This window comes from Dermacentor andersoni, chromosome 2 (assembly GCF_023375885.2).
Source record: "Dermacentor andersoni chromosome 2, qqDerAnde1_hic_scaffold, whole genome shotgun sequence".
Lineage (NCBI taxonomy): Eukaryota > Metazoa > Arthropoda > Arachnida > Ixodida > Ixodidae > Dermacentor > Dermacentor andersoni.
The window spans coordinates 20,686,486-20,705,314 of record NC_092815.1 but is presented as its reverse complement, the minus strand read 5'-3'; the positions used below and the strand labels follow the sequence as shown (position 1 = coordinate 20,705,314).

At 42.6% G+C, this 18,829-nt stretch overlaps 1 protein-coding gene across 2 annotated transcripts in view; it reads left to right on the top strand.

The window, feature by feature from the left end:
- LOC126542791 (uncharacterized) overlaps positions 1 to 18,829 on the top strand; it is a 57,131-nt gene that overhangs the window by 12,667 nt on the left and 25,635 nt on the right. For both annotated transcript variants that reach the window (XM_055077450.2, XM_050189854.3), the window contains exons 3-5: positions 4,659 to 4,758; positions 6,574 to 6,691; positions 17,068 to 17,191. In XM_055077450.2, the coding sequence (XP_054933425.2) occupies positions 4,659 to 4,758; positions 6,574 to 6,691; positions 17,068 to 17,191 (342 nt within the window). The remainder of the gene's footprint in view (positions 1 to 4,658; positions 4,759 to 6,573; positions 6,692 to 17,067; positions 17,192 to 18,829) is intronic.

Below are 18,829 nucleotides of genomic sequence, written 5' to 3'. Positions count from 1 at the left end.
CACCAGACCAACATCAATCTTGTGCATTGCACTTCATCCCATCACAGCCATTCAAAGGCTGTCTATCCCCCTTCAGCCTGTGCCTCTACACATCTGAACTCTTTCTTCATTCAAACAGTGAAAGACTGGAATCATCTATCTGCTGAAACGGTGCACCACTCCAGTCATTCATCGTTCAAGGCATTCATTGAAAATATGACCTAGATATGCCCACCCCTCATGTAAAACCCCAAATGGGGTATTTGAGGTATGAATGAATGAATGAACGAACGAACGAACGAATGAACAAATAAATAAATAAGAAAATGTATGAAAGAAGGAAATTGTAAAACTGCCCCTGTCCCACTGAGACATGCAGCGTCACTCTCCGTGCAGTGTTGCACAGTCACAATTTGTCACAAATCCACCATCTTTTAGGTAATGCAGCAGCACTGTCATAGTGGCTTGCACTGATGTCTGTGTAGGCCAATGGCCAAGAATTTTGCTTTCTTTGAGAGGACTTTTGTCCAGCTGGTCTAGTGTGGAGGAGTGCTCTGCTGTTTGCTGGTTGAAATGAGGGCACTTGCAAAGGAAGTGCTTGGCCATTTCATTGCACCCACAAAAGATATGACTGCACTGTGTGTCACTTTGAAAGCCAGTGTGCTCTTGGTGATGCTGATTAGTGGTGGATGTGTGTGAAATCAGAAGGGTTAGGCCACCTTGCATAACCGTTCCATTTTATAACCTCAGATATTGTAGTGTAGGATATGAACTACCTATCAACTTCCACACATCCGTTTCCTTTGTCTCTAGAGGTCATGCACAATAGTACATGCCCCATTGTACATTATGTTATGCATTTTTATGTTAAATTGCGTTTAGCCTTTTTTGGACATAGCCAAAAGCTTGTGCATTTTTTAAGAATTGCATGTCAGTATATTGATTTGACATAGGCACTCGCTGCAAACAGTCTTTATGTGTGATGTCATCATGTTTTCAGTGAACTATCTATGTCGCATAGATGTCCGTAGAACATCATGTTTTAGACATTGCACAGATCCTACAGATATCTATATTTCTCCAAACAACGTTACAAATATGTACTATGGATAATCTAAGTCCCATCCAGATCACGTTGCTGTTACGTTAAGAGCATGTCACAGCTGGACATAAGTGATCTCTAATAGATGTTCCTTCTAGGGATACAGGAGGTTCATAGAACATCTAATGGATGGTGCCTGTTCATGCTAGTGAGCTGCATAACTGCAAATGCCGCAGCAGATGTACTATCGAATACAAATGAAATGCAAACAGCAAAGTGTGTGATCGAAGCATAACTGAACACTGTGTGCGGCATCGGTCAGTCGTCGTTGTATACATGCGTGTGCATGTGGTTTCAACGCAGAATGCAGGGTTGCTTGTCCTAGTGCGATTACATCACCTGTATTTTGTTTGAAGCTTGTATTGTCACCCTGCCATTGCAGTGCCATTCCTATCTGATATTACTGTTAAAGTGGCTAGCACTGTTGTTGCTCCTCCAGTGCAATACATTTTTGGTGCTCTTTAAATTATGATTAGACACTGGCAGCTTTGATTGTGGTAACAAGAGCAAAGCAATGGACATTAGGAAACTGAGTGCATGCCAGGTTTATCATGCTACAGCTGGGGTGATGGTGCTCGCCACCATAAGAGTGCACTGCCAGGTCGGATTGGCACTGCCATAGAGAGATGAGAAAACAACTTTCGGACAAAACAAGGGTGACATTTATTTTAGTAGGGCGAGCAGCACTGCACTCTGCGCAAGAACCTTATGCCCATGCACGTGCACAATGACTGGCCGATGAGACGCACTGTACCTTTAGTTATGCCTTTGGCCACACGCTCTGCTTTTCACATTTCATTTGCCCTCAGTGGTACATCTGCTCAGGCACACTAATGCCACAGTTACCACCATTGTCAGCAAGTAGCTGGTGACCTTGTTTAAAATGTTTTATTAACGTGTAAATGTCAAACTATAAATTGCAACAATCATGAGGTATCTTTCTGATTAAGCCGAAATCATTAAATGGCTCGTGGATAGAAAAATCCGTTGTCCGGTGTTAAGGCACCAAAATTGGTTCTCGAACCCTCGACCTTTGGTGTTAAATATGGTGAAGCGAATTAAGGCACACTTCATTAACATAGAGTTCATAGGGCACTCTAACCCACATCCTTTGGTGGGAGTCAAACCCACTTGGAGATATGGGCAAACCAGCCATATCTCGAAGTATGATTCCAATTGACGTTGCGAAGGTTGAGAGTGGAACATACGACCTTTGGTAGGAGTTGAACCCTCGTCCTTTGGTGGGAGTCAAACACATGGCCTTTGGTGTTGATGCGAAGTTAAGGCACTCGTACCCATGACCCAACATGGAGGTATGGGCAAACTGGCCATATCTCCAAGTTTGTTTCCACTTGACATGGTGGAAGTCGAGAGTCGAACCCACTACCATTGGTGTTAATTAAGGCAAAGTTAATTAGTATAGATTTAGTGAAGTCATTCGAACCCATGACATATTGTGTTAATTACAGCAAAGTTAACTAAAGTACACTTAATTAAGGTAGTTAATTAAGACACTCCAACCCTCAATCTTTGGAGGAAGTTGAACCCACAGCATTTGGTGTTAATTAGGACAAAGTGAACCCATGACCGCCAATGTTAATTAGGGCAAATTTAGTTAACGCACAGATAATAAAGGTAAAGTTAAGGCACTCGAACCCCCGACCTTTGGTGGGAGAAAACAAGTAATAGGAAATGCACTCGAATGACAATGACAAGTAATTTAATGAATGTCTCGTGAGTGCTCAGGCTTCTGCCTTCCGTCTCTTTAGCGTATGCTAAAGTGACTGTCAACTTTTATATATAGTCCTAGCGCTCATCAAAATGTGAAAACTGGGCTCACAAGATCGTAGATGTGTTTGGATCCTTATGAATTATTACAAATCCTGCAATGGCTACATGAAAAAAGTGAGTTCAGTAAGCACTAGGTAAAGCACACAAGTGAGACCTACAATGCCATATCAACATTACTTTTTATTTATACAATTTATAAAGCTTTATTGCGAGTTTGATTGGCACCCAGCCATGCACATGTATGAAAATGTTCATTGCAAGTTCTAGCTGTGCACAGACAGGTCAAAGGTGAATAAAAAAAAAAGAATGCCAATAAAATATCCTTGAAAATTCAACTTGACCAAAACAAAAGAGAAAAGGATGTCAATGCTCAGAAAATGGCTAGCAGTCACAATGCCGCAGTTATATTTAAAAGATTAAAACCGATTAGTAGGAGGTAATAATAGCATACTAATGAATGACGAAAAGGGTATGGCCTGCATGCCAGCAGCTGCTTCTGGGGCCATGAAATTCAGGGTAGAAAGCCAGTACTTTCTAGCTATCTTTGAAAATGCGTACTAAAAGAAAATCCACACAAGCAGAATCCTGAGACAGAATGTTCATCTTGATAAGCAACTTGCTTAGGCAGCTTCTCACACCACAAAAGTGCTAAAAGCATAATGCTGCTAGAGACTATGAGATAAGCATTGCAAATGAGAAATATCTCTTACACTTGAAGAGGAGCGCTAGACACCAAGCGATACAAACATGTCTGAAAGTGAACTACCAAAATGTTACCCTAAGGACATTTCTATAAGCGCACCACAAGGCAAACAATTGTACCACAAATGGCAATCAGACGCACAGCGCTAAAATTCAGGATGCAACTGTACAGCTAGTTCTGCCTAGTATATACATACTTGGGGCACAGTCAACCGAACAAAAGTTGAAAAGACACATCAATGAAGCACACTTCATGCTGCTCGTGCGCAATAAATTACCTTGCACTTGCATCGAGGCGCATGCTGATTTGATATCTGTGGCGATGTGAAGTCAAAGATATTTCGAGTTCAGGCATCTTTCTTCTTTACAATCTGTCCAAATATATCAGCAAGTTAAAGATTACATATTTTTAACAGTCTACTAATAGATGTAATTGAAAAAGAAAGCGTTTGTGTATTAGAAAAAAAAATGACGTAACAGAAACCAAAAGCTTTGGCTTTTGAAGCACGATGTCCAGCAGTGTGTGCAGAGGTCGTGCAAAATTGCTACTGATAACTGCATTACAAAAAATAAATGCGGTCATAACTGAAATTCTAGGCTTTAATACTTCAACTTGAATCTTTTCAAGATGAACAGATAGAAATTTTGCAATTCAGGAAGACATTCTCCCTCTCGCCGCATGTCGAACATGCACGTGATGGGGAATAGCAAAGTAAATGCCCAGTTCTGTGCTGGAACAGACAATAGTGCGATTTTTCTTTTCCCAGGATCTCATTGTTAGGCATTAGAGACAATTTGCTTGTATTTCTGTGGCATGGTGCGTTCATCTAGTCACCTTGCACAATGTACGATCAATGTGCGGAAGCTTTGGATGTGTAAAAGATGTACAAATCACAAGACATTCGACGTCCTTTGGATGACCCTTGACTGCCATGTACTAGTGGAACATATTTCATTAAATGTCTTGTATATTTGGTCTTTTATGGTACATCCAATAGATATTTGTGGTTTGCTGGGTTGTAGGAATTACCCTGACCACTTGTTCATTGCTCATTTGTACCTGCTTTCCTCTGTTATCGTGCAGGGCAGTTCAACAGCTATGTGAACCTCAAGCTGCAAAATGTCAAGTCCACCACTGTAGCAGTGAAAGGCAGCAACCCAAGCTGGGAGCAGGATTTCATATTGTGAGTTATTTTTCTCTTTCTGCTTTGCCTATCTAGGTATGACTGCAATTTTGTTTGGTTATACAGTCGAATGCTTTTACAACAAGTGCCTCTACTGCAAAATGTCCTGTACAGGGTTGTCAAGGTAATCCAAAGCTTTTTTTACATTCAGCCTTGTAACAATGCAGGTAAGATAACCAGCTACATTTGCCTTGTGCTGCAATGTCATTCGGTGATGAATCATGTACCCATAAGCACATAAGCACTCACTTGATGCTGAGCCACGAATACAAGTGGTTTCCAGTGCTTGAATGGCTTCATTCAAAGAAAATGCCCTAGAAATTATCGCATGGTTTGGCTACAAGAGAATGCAAATGTACGACATTGCCAAGACTTTTAGGGAACGCGACAGGGAATACAAGGTGTCACTGCAGGCCAAGCCAAGCACAGAAAGTGAACAGATTGCAAATGAACAGCATAATTTTGCCTGTGATTGAAGCAAAAAGTTAACCAAGACCCTGAGGTAAGCATGAATGACCTCGAAAAAGCATTGTGCTTGGGGAAGTCCACAATCAGTCTGGCAGTGCATTAAGACCTGCAGTACACATCTTTTGTCCCGAGAAACTGGCAATTGTTGACTCAGAAGAACAGTCTTCAGAAGAATGTTAAGGCCCAGTCTCTTCTGAACAACCTGAAGCACACCAGAGTTGGTGTTCTGAGGTACTTTTTGAACAGGAAGAATGCCCTCTAAAACAGAAAGGTAAATTGCCAAAATGAGCACATGCATACCAGAATGCTACTGACATACCATGATCGAGCAGCTTTTCAGTCACAGTTTTTCTTGACCCTGTGGGAAGTTTGATATGTTGAAGCTCCTTTTTTTACCTATTATTTCTTTGTGAGAGGAGTAAAATGTTCTATCACATATTTGAAGGTGGGAGCCTGTGTTTTAGAACACAGCTGTTCGTGCTGATATGAGGTCATGTTGTGTTACTGCTCCAGTACTTTTGAACAACACGAGTTGGTATATCTGATTTGAATGGCAGTTTTGTGCAGGTGACAAGGCACAATGCACATTGAGCAGCCCCACATATTGCAGTTCAGCATACACAGGATGACATGTTTAGAACAGAATCCCAAAGTGACATACCAACAAATGTGGCTCTGTGTTTTGTCTTCCCTGCCGACAATGAAAATCTAAGATAAGTGTGTGCTGAAGGTCAGGGTAACAGCTTTTCTTTCTAGTCCACATGACACTGGCATAACATAGGCACTCACAGCAATTGTGGCATTAAATTATTGCATCAGCAAGCATGTTTCCTCTCCTGTTGCATGACATTACATATCTCTCATGTTGGCTCCGAAGCTAAGTGCTTAACGACTTAAGAATGGGAATAATTTAGCTTTATTGGTACAACATATTCTCTTGGTATGGCATGTCTTTTCCTCACTACACATTTTATTTGCACTATTTCCTTGCAATATTCGTAACAACGTTGAAAAGGCACTTGGAAGATAACACGTCACAGTGACACATTGTTGTGCTACTGAGCATAAGGTCATGGAGTTTGATTCTCAAACATAGTGATGTGATGCCATTCCAGTGGGAGCATAATCAAAACATGCTTGCTTACTGGTGCCTCCTAAGGACATCAAGTAGTCACGCATATTCTGAATCCCTCCACTGCAGTAATTCTGTGCAGCTCAGATGTAACTTTGGTATGTCCCAATTCCCTCATTTATGATTATTAGGAAGGCCTGTGTGCTTATTTGTTGGGGCAGCTGGTTTTTGTAATGAAGCCTGCATTTTACATGAGGACCTCTTCGTCATTTCAGTGAGACCAACAGGATGGATACCGGCTTGGTGATTGAGGTCTGGAACAAGGGGATGCTTTGGGACAAACTGATTGGATGCCAGTGGCTTCCGCTTATGGGCATCCAATATGCAACTGAGGTGAGTAGTGAATTATGCATGGCGTGAGAACTGTGTATGTACACTGAGTGTACAAGGACTCTCAGACATTGCACATTGCAGGAACTGTGTGTTTAGACTTTTCTGTCATCAGAAACACTAAAGGCTCATTCACACCAGTGACTCAGAGATCTTGCTGCCAATTTGGTTGCAAACAGTATCTTTGGTCGAAAAGTATCAATTTTGGGCAGTGGCAGTCCTAGAGATAGCTTTTCGAGGGGGGGGAGAGGTGAGAGCTACCGAATCGCGAGGTGGGAGGGGGGAAAAGAGAGAAAGAAAAGCAAATTTTTTTCTTTGCAAAAAGTGCAAGGTAGCTTTTATTTTTTTTCCTTCTTAAGGTAGGGGGGAAGCAATGGAGGGCTGTGGCAGGCAAAAGAGGAGCAAGAATTCTTTCTTCGGCAAGCAAGAAAGACGATGTCACTTTGTTTGCAACTTGATGCATTTATATAAACAGCAGCGTTTGTGAATCCATAGTGAACAAATTAAACCATTGTGGCTCCAATTGCTCATATTCCTTAATTACTCAACTGTACTGCCTTCATTATGGACAGCCTGTGTTGCTTCTAAATGTAATGTACAGTGGCGTAGCTTTGCGCCAGAACTTTAATAGCATAATACAATGCAAATTTTACTCACTTTTGGTGAGCCACTTATCGAATTGACATCCATCTTTGTTCAAGAGTTCTTTGAAAGGAACATTGAAAAATTATGGCTTTGGAGGCAGGGAGGGGGTAGGGATGGTCAATACTTTCTATAGTCCTGATAACGCGACACTTATCTTTAATTGATCACACTCGAGAATCAATGCTACCGGCAAACCCAAGCATGGCTTCTTTAGGTTTTAGGAAATATTCAAGAACAGTTTACTGTTGTTAACAATTTCTCTTCCCCGCCTTCTTCTGTTAGCTCTGGTGTGCCACAAGGCAGCGTCCTCGGCCCCTTACTCTTCTTAAACTACATTAACGACTTACCCACCCACATTACTTCCTGCATGCGCCTTTTTGCCGATGACTGCATAATCTACTGTCCCATTCACACGACTGACGATCACTTGAAACTTCGAGCAGATCTTAACCTTATCGCTAACTGGTGTAACAAATGGTTCATGACACTAAACTTTACAAAGTGCGAGGTGATGTGCTTCAGCCGAAAACGTGTAAATTCTAAATATTCGTATCGTCTTAATAGCACTATGCTTTCCCACACTTCGTCATATAAGTACCTTGGTGTTGTTCTTACAGAGAATCTTTCATGGGCCCCACACATCACTTCTACATGCGCCAAAGCATCACGTTCTCTTGGCTATCTACGACGCAATTTGCGAAATGCCCCGCCAAACATTGGAAAACTCGCTTTCCAAACATTCATTTTGCCACAGTTAGAATTCGCCTCCCCAATTTGGTCCCCTCATCAAAATTACCTAATAAATATGACTGAAATGATACAAAACAGAGCAGCCCGGTTCATATCCCGTAACTACAGTACAAACTCAAGCATTACACAAATTAAACTAGACCTACTGTTGCCACCATTAGATATCCGCCACAACATCACTCTTCTGTGCTTATTCCACAAATATATTTACACTAATAAACGAACCCGGTTACAACTACAAATACCCCACTCTTTTTCACGCAGATTACATAATCAGTTCAGTTTCATGCGCATATACGGTAAAACAAATGCATTTAATTCATCGGCACTACCACGTGCCATTCGTCTCTGGAATGACCTCCCTGATAACATAGCCTCCATATCTAATCCCGACACGTTCCGCTCTCAGTTACTCATGCTTTTCCCATTTAATACCGTTCACGAGGGACCAATCTAGTGTATGTTATCGTGCATTTTTGCCATGTTGTATATCATTTTCATTAACGGTATTCCTTTGCTCTGTTAACAGTAACAAGTGTTCGTGTGCCTCCAGATATTGCTTTGGATTCCTAGTGCCTTCAATATTGTGTAACACGGTAATCTTTTTATAGCACTGTTCCTGTTGGAAATTTGTACTTTTCATACCTTTACTGTTTAATATGCCCCCCTTACTTTATGCCCTGCAATAGGGCCTGTAAGGTTCTTTTGAATAAATAAATAAATATATAGCATTGGACGTTGCCATCGTGCTAGCCTCTGTAGGTCACAGAGGCAGGAAGGCTAGTAGCTTTGAAAGAAATGAAAGCTTTCTGTCGCCTGACTGCTGCTTTTGGCTGGCATTTCTGTTGCTCAGAAGGCTGCCGAGATATCACAGCCACACTAGAGCAAAAATGCGATGCATGATGCCAGCAGCAGGACCTGTGCTGCAGAAGCGGCTAGCTAATTTTCGCGGCATGGCACACACCGCTGACAGAGGAGACCAATGAGAGCTACCACTTCAGTCAAATGATCCACCGGATGGCTCATTTTGCATTCACGTTTATCAGGTTTTGAGCTTTCAGGCCTTTATGCTGACATGTGACTGCCACAGCAGCTAACTGCCCATTGGTATGGCTCCATTGCTGCACCACTGTTTTATTGCCGGCAATGCAGCGCATGTGCTTTTTCTCCCGTTTGGCAGTGCCCTTATGGTGGGCTCCCCAGTAGAAATTGGTGGGCTCCCCAGTATGGTGGGCTCCCCAGTATGGTGGCCTCCCCAGTAGAAAGAATGGATTTCTTCTTTGCCTTCCAAGTGTTCACACAAGTAAAGGGTACATGCGTGTGAAAACTATTTTCCAAAGAAAGTACTCTGGGTCACTGAGTAGTAGCAAAGTTATCGTCATCATTCAACAGGTTTTGCCTTTACTATTGCCAAACCCCTCTACACGGCTAAGGTTCAGCAGTGAAGTAAATATACTGAATGGTGGAAATAGATTCTCTCCCGGTGGCTGGGTGTGGGTTGTGAGTAACTGTGACAGGTAACTCTAAAGGTGACAGTTGTTGTTTAGAATTTTGCTGGCTTAATTGGGGTTTACTAGGCACCCCTAGATGTTAGGTATACCTAAATATAATAAACGCACGACTTTATTTATCTATTCCTGAGATAAGCACATGCATGCTGTAAAATTTGACTAATGGCTGGTGATTCGTCCTCCTTCATCCTCCATGCCCAGTCTTCCTTCCATTCATTGCATAATTACAAATTATCTAATGAGTCCTGAAAGCAGCCTTGGAATTCATGAATAGAGGAACATTGTTGCAATGAAAACTCAAAGTGACTTTCTTAAAAGGGAAATAATTGATTAAAAGAAAATGAGACATCCACCCAATCGTAGCAATTGCTACAAAGGAAACCCATACAGTTCCTCAAAAGAAAAGCCTTACAATAGAAGAAAAATTCGTCCTGGTCAGGGACTCGAACCCAGGACTACCGCATTTCTGGGGCAGCCGCTCTACCATCTAAGCTAACCAGGCATAAAAGATGGCAAGGCGAAGTCGAATTTGTCAACAACTCGAAGCAAAAGCAAGTGTTTGACAAAATAGCGCTTCACTTTTCTTCAAATATGAGGCTTTTCTTCAGAGGAATCCATGTGGGTTTCCTTTGTAGCAATTGCTACGATTGGGTGGATGTCTCATTTTCCCTTAATTAAAAGGAAACTGTTATTATGGTAAATAGCAAGAAAGCTTGTATTCCATTTACAATTTTTTTGGATGTAAAATGAAATAACCATCTTTAGGTATGTACGATAGCTGTACAGAATATTGTATTAACATCGCCATCTCCAAGTTTGTCAAGACCACATAAGCATGCTGATTTTATAAGTGATTCAGCTGATAGCTATGGTAACAGTGTCTTCTTAAGTCCGTGTACTGATGTCATGCACAACTATTGTCAAATTTACCTAGTGTAGTCTTTAAATGCTCATCTTTCTTCAGATGTTGACAATATCAAAATCTATTATGTGTTCAACACAATAACTAATCTAAATTACACTGGGTACGCTTGCACTGAGTCTGCATATTTGTAAACTGTGTTATCTATGAACATGCCAGAGTGATCATTATGACAGGAAAGGGAATTTCAGCCAACTCTATAATGCTTCATGTAGTTTTTGATACACATTGAATTTGCATTTGATGATACACACTACAAGAAATACTGATGGCCTTTGGGCTTGTGTGCAGTACACACATCTTCCCAGCATGCGACTCGTGTTAAACTCCTGGCATTTGTCGCAGAAATAAATTAGGTTTCAGCAAAGGTGAGGCCACTGTGTCCTCTGATATTCCAAAGCAAACTTAAGTGCTCCTGTAATGTGATGCTAATTAATGTTTGACAGAAGCACATTAGTAATTGTTAGAAAACGCTGACAGGACAAAGTGTCAGACCAAACATTATGCTGTCCCTACAGGAATGGCTTGTACAGATAAGAAAAAAAGTCTTCCAGTTTTCTCTTTTCTTGTATTCCTCGGATTAGCTTTCTAAAAGAATGCCGCACAGGGTCACATGAAGGATTGTGCTCATCATGCTACTTGTGCCTCTAAAGTGCGCCAAAAGCTTCATAGATCTCAGCCTTTAGAAGAAGAAGAGACAGAGAAAGTGAAAAGAAATTTTTCTGGCTGCTGCATTATAGCTGTTGTCAGAATTTAGTGAATGGCACTTCTAACTAAATTACTAACAAATGCAAAGGTGACAAACATGAGTTAGCAGCTGTTGATAAATCTAGCTATTCAGTAAGTGATTCAAGTTTCAGATTTCCAGGTCCAATGTAAAATTTATTTCTATGAATGCTTGCCATAGAATGCATAAAATTTTGTGTGTGTGTGTGTGTGTGTGTGTGTAAGACTATGTTGTGCATGAATTTGAGGTGTCTTTTGTGGTGTCTATAAATGTGTACTTAGTGATCATAGCTTGACATGGCATGTAGCGAAGGCTGACTTTCAGAAGATGGGAGCATTGTGATTGCAAGGCAGTGCAACTATATAATAATTGTCTAGCATCTGCTTCCCTCATTGGTAGGGGACAGTCAGGACATGTTGCTTTCAGTGGAGTATGGCCACTTTTCTAACACATATAATTTCAGTGTAATACAGTCGCCGACCGTTTATTCGGACCTCACGGGAACTGCGGAAATGTCCGAATAAACAGGTGTCCGAAAAAGCAGATTAAGAAAAAAAAATGAAATCCTTTATTTCCACGCACTTATTCGGGCTCGGCAGTAGGCTTGAAGAAACCGTGTATGCGCCGTTGCACGCTGTTCTGTTTACGTGCAATCAGATAAGCCTGAATCTCGGAGAGGGTCGTATGGTCACTATAGGCGGCTGAAAGCACAGTCACTGATTGTACACGCTCCGCATGCGACGGCAGCGTAGCACATGGTGCGTCATCTTCCGACTCGGAGTCATAGTCCAGCGGTGCAGCAGAAACCTGACAAATGATCTCGCCGTCATCGAGTTCTGCGCATGTCAGTACAGCAGTGTCAGAACCTGTGAAACTGTCAAATGAGACGGTGTCCGGAATCGCAATGCAACCACTGCGCAGGTTTCGGCAGAACATTTTCCGCGTCAGTAGGGAGCACATCGGAAGGCGACAAATCTTAGGCCTCCCGGCACACGCTTGCCGGCATTCCCCAGCGCAGTCTGCGCGAGCACTGTCGGCGCCATTAGACACTTGACACGATGTTTCCGTATGCCGCGTTGGATCACCGGAACCTCGACACAGCACAAAAAGCAAACACCACTATGCTGACACCAGTCGTACAAACGAAAAACGTGGTCTACTCGCAGCGTCGCGCGCGAGGAAACAAATCAGCCGCTGGATTGTCTCGACATGGCTTACTAAGCTGAAACCTGAACTGCTGTAGAGCCACTTTATCGAACCAGGCAGAAACGATGATGATGAGCGAGGATTTGCAGTAGCGCCACTTCGTGGGGCAGCAAGGAAGCTCCGTTGAAAACGAAAATGGCGTTCAGCAAGTTGAACCATGCACCGGTCAGAGTCCTTGCATGGTGCTCTCGATCGAGTTGGCTCAAGGAGTGTCCGAAAAATCAGACGAGAGATTGCAAGGTGTCCGAACTTTTGGCAGTTGTTATACATTATGGTCTATGGGGAGAATGGCGGTGCCGCGAAGCAGACCGAATAATCGAGCATGTCCAAATTTGTGGAGTCCGGAAAATCGGTCGGCAACTGTACATGTAATTTTTACTGGTCTAGAGTGCTCCAGTTCAAAGCAAATATAATATTACAAGGCTCATGCAGAAATTATTTATTCATAGACAGAAACTGCACAGGCAATGCTTTACCCTTTGACAGCCAAGTTCTTTTTCTCTGACTGCGACCCAACTCCTTCGAGGTTCTTTTTGCGTGTTGTTTCAGTTGACATTACATGCTTTGTAGAAGCTAGTTTTCTGCCATTTTAGTATTTGTAAACACTTCATAAATTTCTTCATCTATCATTGTCCATTTGGATGGACATGCCACGCTGATCATGGCCATGACTGCCCTTCCAATACTCAGTCTTGGCTATTTTAACGTGAAAGCCATGGGCCCTGTGTCGCATAAAGTCTGGCGTCGGCGTGCGGCATCCCCCGTCCTGTGTCGACCTTTGTTTCAGCAAAAATCATTTTGAACCACGCATACCCAACCATGCAGGCTCCTCCATGTAGTGCGAAAAAGGTACTGAACTAATTGAATTTCTCAAGGCAAAATATGTCAGAAAAATCGTAAAGTACAATTACGCACAACCTACAGACATGATAGCATCGGCTTGTAATTTAAATATATGAGAAAACATAATTCTGTTATGTGGAAACTCAAAACACAAACCCCTTTCGCAAATCTCAAAGGCCATAAGGTGGTGCACCCGGTTCCTTGCGACAGCTTCAGATGGTGCTTGTTTCTGTCGCCTCATGGCCCACACGAGAGCCTGAGTTTCTACCAGAAAGCTTGCCTTCGTGCACAGCGTTCCTTGCCAGCGTTTTCCAGTAAACATTACGGTTACATACCGTATTTACCCGCGTATAACCCGCCCCTGCGTATAACCCGCACCCCTAACTTTGAACTCGGCGGAAAAAAAAAAAAAAAACTCGCGTATAACCCGCACGTTTACCTGAAAAAAAAAAATGAGCGCTAGAAAGATGCAACTCACACTCAGTGATCATTTCGTTTTCAGAACATTTATTCAAACGACCGCCACCACGTCACTGGTTATCCGATTCTTAATCGTCGCCGCTCTCACTACTGCCATCCGAGGCTTCATCGCCACTCTCAAAGACGTAGTCGTCCTCGGAACCATCCAAACTATTACTGATCGCACATTTTTTAAAGCTTTTCCGCACCAAATCGGCCGGTATCGCTTTCCACGCATCCACGATCCACTGGCACAGCAATGGAATATCAGGCCTTCGCACGCGTCCCGTCGGTGTGAGGGCGTAAATGCCGTCGGCCATCCACTGGGCATACAGCCGCTTCACGTGTGCCTTGAACGGCTTGTTCAGGCACACGTCGAGTGGCTGTAGCATGGACGTCATGCCGCCAGGTATTATGACGAGGTCGGTGCTGGTCTCGGCAAGGCGAGCCTTCACCGCATCAGTGCAGTGGCCTCTGAAGGAATCTAGTACGAGCATCGACCGGCGTGCCAGCAAGGCACCTGGTCTTCGCTCCCAGATTACTCGAAGCCAGTCACCGACTAGGCCACTGTTCATCCACGAATTTTCTTCCGCACGCACAACGATTCCTGGGGGCAGTGGAATGCTAGGTAGCGTCTTGCGTTTGAAAATGACATACGGGCGCAGTTTCGTGCCGTCAGCCAAAGCGCATAGCATGACTGTGCAGCGCAGCTTGGCATTTCCGCCGGTCAGCACGCTGACTGATTTGGAGCCCTTTTTTTCCATGGTCGTGTCCATCGGCATCTCAAAGTACACAGGTGTTTGATCAGCATTTCCCACCTGAGACAGCAAATAGCTGTGCTCCTTCCGAAGTGCGATCACATATCGTTGAAAGTTCAACAACTTTTCCTCGTAGGCTTCAGGAAGCCGCTGGCACATGGTTGTTCGCCGCCGCATAGAAAATCCATGTCTTCGCATGAAGCGCTGAAGCCATCCACGGCTTGCACGAAACTCACGTGGAATGTTCAATTCCCGGGCCAACTTCAGGGCTTCCATTTGCGCCATCTCAGTCGAAACAGCGTGGCCACGACTTCTCTGCTCCTCAATGAACTTCGCAAGCTGCGTCTCGAGGTGGGGGTACGCGCCAGTCTTCGGACCCCGAAACGCTCGCCTGTCCCGGTTCGTTGCTTCGAGACTCTCTTTTTTCTTCCTCCAGTCGCGAATGCACGACTCGTCGACGTCATGCTGTCTTGCAGCAGCTCTGTTGCCGATTTCTTCGGCAGCGGCTATAATCTTTAGCTTCTCTTTCGCTGTGAAACACTGCCGTCGAGTCGCACTCATGATGCCAAAACAAAGCAGGCAAACAGTGCAAACTGGGGTAAGTACACTAAACAGCGCCTAACGCGAGGCTCAACAATGCTGGCCTTTCGTTGGCCCTTCATCGGCTTGACAAGCGTCGATGACGATGGGGATGGCGGACTACACGGGGAGGCCGCCGCACATTGCGGTGAAGCCGACCCCCCCCCCCCCTCCCAAGGAAAAAATTCGCAGATAACCCGCACCCCCACTTTTTAAACGCGTTTTTTCACATTTTGGTGCGGGTTATACGCGAATAAATACGGTAAGCTGCAGTAGCCAGGAACCGGGAGAAGTAGTCGGGGATCTTTGAATGCTATTGCGTTCCACTCTTAAAGGCGAAGCTTAAGAGGAAGCTTTAGCTCTGGTGTTCCTATCTAAATACATGTGAAAGGAGAATTCGTTTCTCTCAACAACCACTGCACCAAATTTGGTGAGGTTTGTTGCATCTGAAAGCAAAACTTAAAATCTAGTGACTGTTGGGTTTGAATTTTTGATTTAGGTCGGCAGTTTTTATTAAATATTGGCAAAAATAAAAGATTTGCAGAAAACAAAACTATCAAGTATACAACTCTATAACTCAGCAACGAAAAATGATGTCGTAATTCTGTGAATTGCATCCAATAGTACATCAAAAATGCACAAAATTGATGTGTTACACATCTAAAAAAATTTGTAGTAATATGAAAATACAGCTTTTGCAGAACCCTTGTACACAACGTAACAAATTCACGTAAGATACAAAATGACATATTGACTTTGTCCTCTTTCAGTGATCTAATGGGTGCCATTTACAGCACCGCGATATCTCTTCTTAATGCAGAGCCAATAATTTATGTACTTGGTGCTTCTATATTTTATAATCTTGCAAACTTTTGAAAATCCTTTTAACAAAAGTTAGGCCCTAAATCGAAATTGTGCTTCCAACAGTCACTAGAATTTATTTTTCTCTCTCAAATGCAACACATCTCATTAAAATCGGTCCAGGGGTTATCTCAGAAAAACGTTTTTGCGTTTTACCTGTATTTGAATAGGCCATGTCAGAGTTGGGCCTGAGCTAAAGCATCCTCTTAAGCGTCCTCCAACTTTAATTTTTCTCTTGTCATTTCATGCTATATAGATCATTAGATCATATAGATCATATATCATTTCATGCTATACATAGAAACTAGTTTTTTGCTGTTGGCTTTTTCTGATTGATAATTGATCAAGTATTCATAAATCTGTACACCTACAAAAGTGCAGACAGACCTGCCACACTGGTTTGCCATGGCTGCCCTGCCCTGACAAATCGACAGAGCACCAAGACATTTGTCTCAACTTACAAGATTTTTGTATGCTTATGTGACCTCCACATTAGGTTGTACAACTGGCATGCAATGTTATTTTTTGCACAAGTTACTTCTGGAGAAACAGAGAGGGTGTACAAAATTTGGGTACAAGTTTTCTGGCTCTTATGTCCATAGATTATGGGCCAGGTGCACATAGATGTGAAAAAATGTGGAGTATTCATGAGATGTGGCACAGTGCATCCTGCTATTATTAAATTATATGTTCTTTAAGCAGAAATTCCTCATGTTTTATGTCTTTGCACGTATGCCGCAGCATCGTGCCAGAACTTTTTCAAATAAAACTTAGTGGATCTAAAGGCCACCAACTATGCCAAAAATTTCCTCTTCTTAAAAAAAAATGTCATTTGTGCTATACAGTGTGTACAGATGCAAAGCCATGTTTGAAATCAAGTGATTTTTTTTACCAATTCTCTTGTGTAACGTCTGAATAAAATAGATATGTATGATAATAAGAAATGTCATCACGTTGCACTGTTGTGTGTGTGCATTTTCACCCCTGGCTTATGCATTTTTGTCTGCATAATTTTTAAGCCCGACTTATTGTGACTGTTTGTTAGCATTGCAGCATTTTTTAGAGCCACTTGCAGTTGTCATTTGATTCTGTTTTACTCATACTATTCATTGGTGCAGGTAGGGGAGGGGAAATGGCTTTCCCTTGATTCGGAGCTCATACTAGCTGATGGTGAAGTGCGTGGAACAAAGAACCCCACTGGGCACAGCATCTTGATTGAAGCACACTTTGAACTTCCCTATGGTAAGCCTTTTTGTGTAATGTGTGCATGTTTGCATAGAATGAACTTTTTCTATTTCTGCAACATTAGCATTCAAGTTGGGGAGCGCAGCCCCTGCTAACTTGTAACGTAAATTTCGTTTTCCTTAAGCTCAGCATAACACAAATGCTCCAAATGGGGCACCCATCCTCACGAGGCACTGTTCATGTGCCTCTGGCTGCCTTGAATGCATGGCAACATGGATTTATGGTAAGTTAAAGCAAGAGGTGAAACCACCTGTACAATACTCAGTCACAAACTTCAGAAAGGAAAGCAGAAGTGCAGAATGCATATTAGTCTAGCAACCATACACCCATGCTGAATCACTTGGGGCATATTGCTGGTGTCCATAACCATATCTTAATAATTCAATTTCTTTCTGTGCTTGTGGGCCCAACAATTCTGTCACTGGCCACCTATGCAGGTACAACTTTTCTCTTTCCCTTGGTGGTATCCATACACATGTGCTTTGTCCCATGCATACCACTTGGCAGGCATGTACAGTGGTGTGCGTAATTAATGAGAGCTTTGAGAGAATATTTTGAGCTTATCACTTCTTGTTTTCGCTCAAATTTTAGAACAAGAATACATTCTTCTTTTGTTTAAGAAAATGATCACTGGTACAGTACTAGTACAGTACTAGTACAGTACAATAGTACCTTGTTATAATAAAGTCACATTCGGCACAAAAATATCTTCATTATATCTGATATTCATTATAAGCATACAGACCGACACTGATGAAACCACCACTTCTTTAAAAATCTGGTATACGTCAAAAAAACACTTGCATGATGCCTTCAAGAGGCCAGCAAGGGATCTCCTGCAGATATTGATGGTGAATTGCCAGCTTGCCGTGTCAATATATGGAATGGGAAGAGCAGTAAATTACTTGCACACACTTCACACTTTCTAATATGCAGACGTGTTATCCGTGTGATCACACGGGGTCAGCACAATGGCTTGCTGGTTGAAGTTTAACCAAGCAGGCCACTGGCCAAAATATAGATGCATGTTATGTGCCATTTCAAGTTGGTTTTGCTCAGTCAAGTCTATGTTGTATATGTGTTGTGCCAAGTCACAGGTCATTCACTGGTCATTTTTTTAAACATGAATGTGGCCACACATAGACCTGAACTCCGCTGCTACGGTTGTTGGTCTAACCCATGTGTGCATGTTTGATTTCTGTCTCTATTGTTAAGGGCTACTGGTACGAACACGTTGATAGCAAGCTTGCCAGCCAGTCAGCCAGCTGTTGGCAAATTTTCATCACAGCAGTACAGCCTAGGCTGCTAAGTCTAGAATTGCCAAAGTTGCAGTTTGTTGTCTAGTCAACATCGTAGCAGCATTGTTATACTTGCCAGTATGTTTGCAGCATCATGAGTTCAGATCATGTCTGCACCATTAAGTGGCACATCGTGCAGTGCCTGAAATTTCAGTTGCTGTTAGGCACTGGCTTCATGTGTAGGTAGCAGTAACACACGAAAGACCAAATAATTGCACAGGTTGGAAAGATTTCATGTATGAAAAAAATTGATGTAGGTATGAAAAGTAGGTTGGTAACTCTTTCCGACAATTTTGCTACCAGAATACTTATTTCAAGCTGCATGAAAACAAAAATT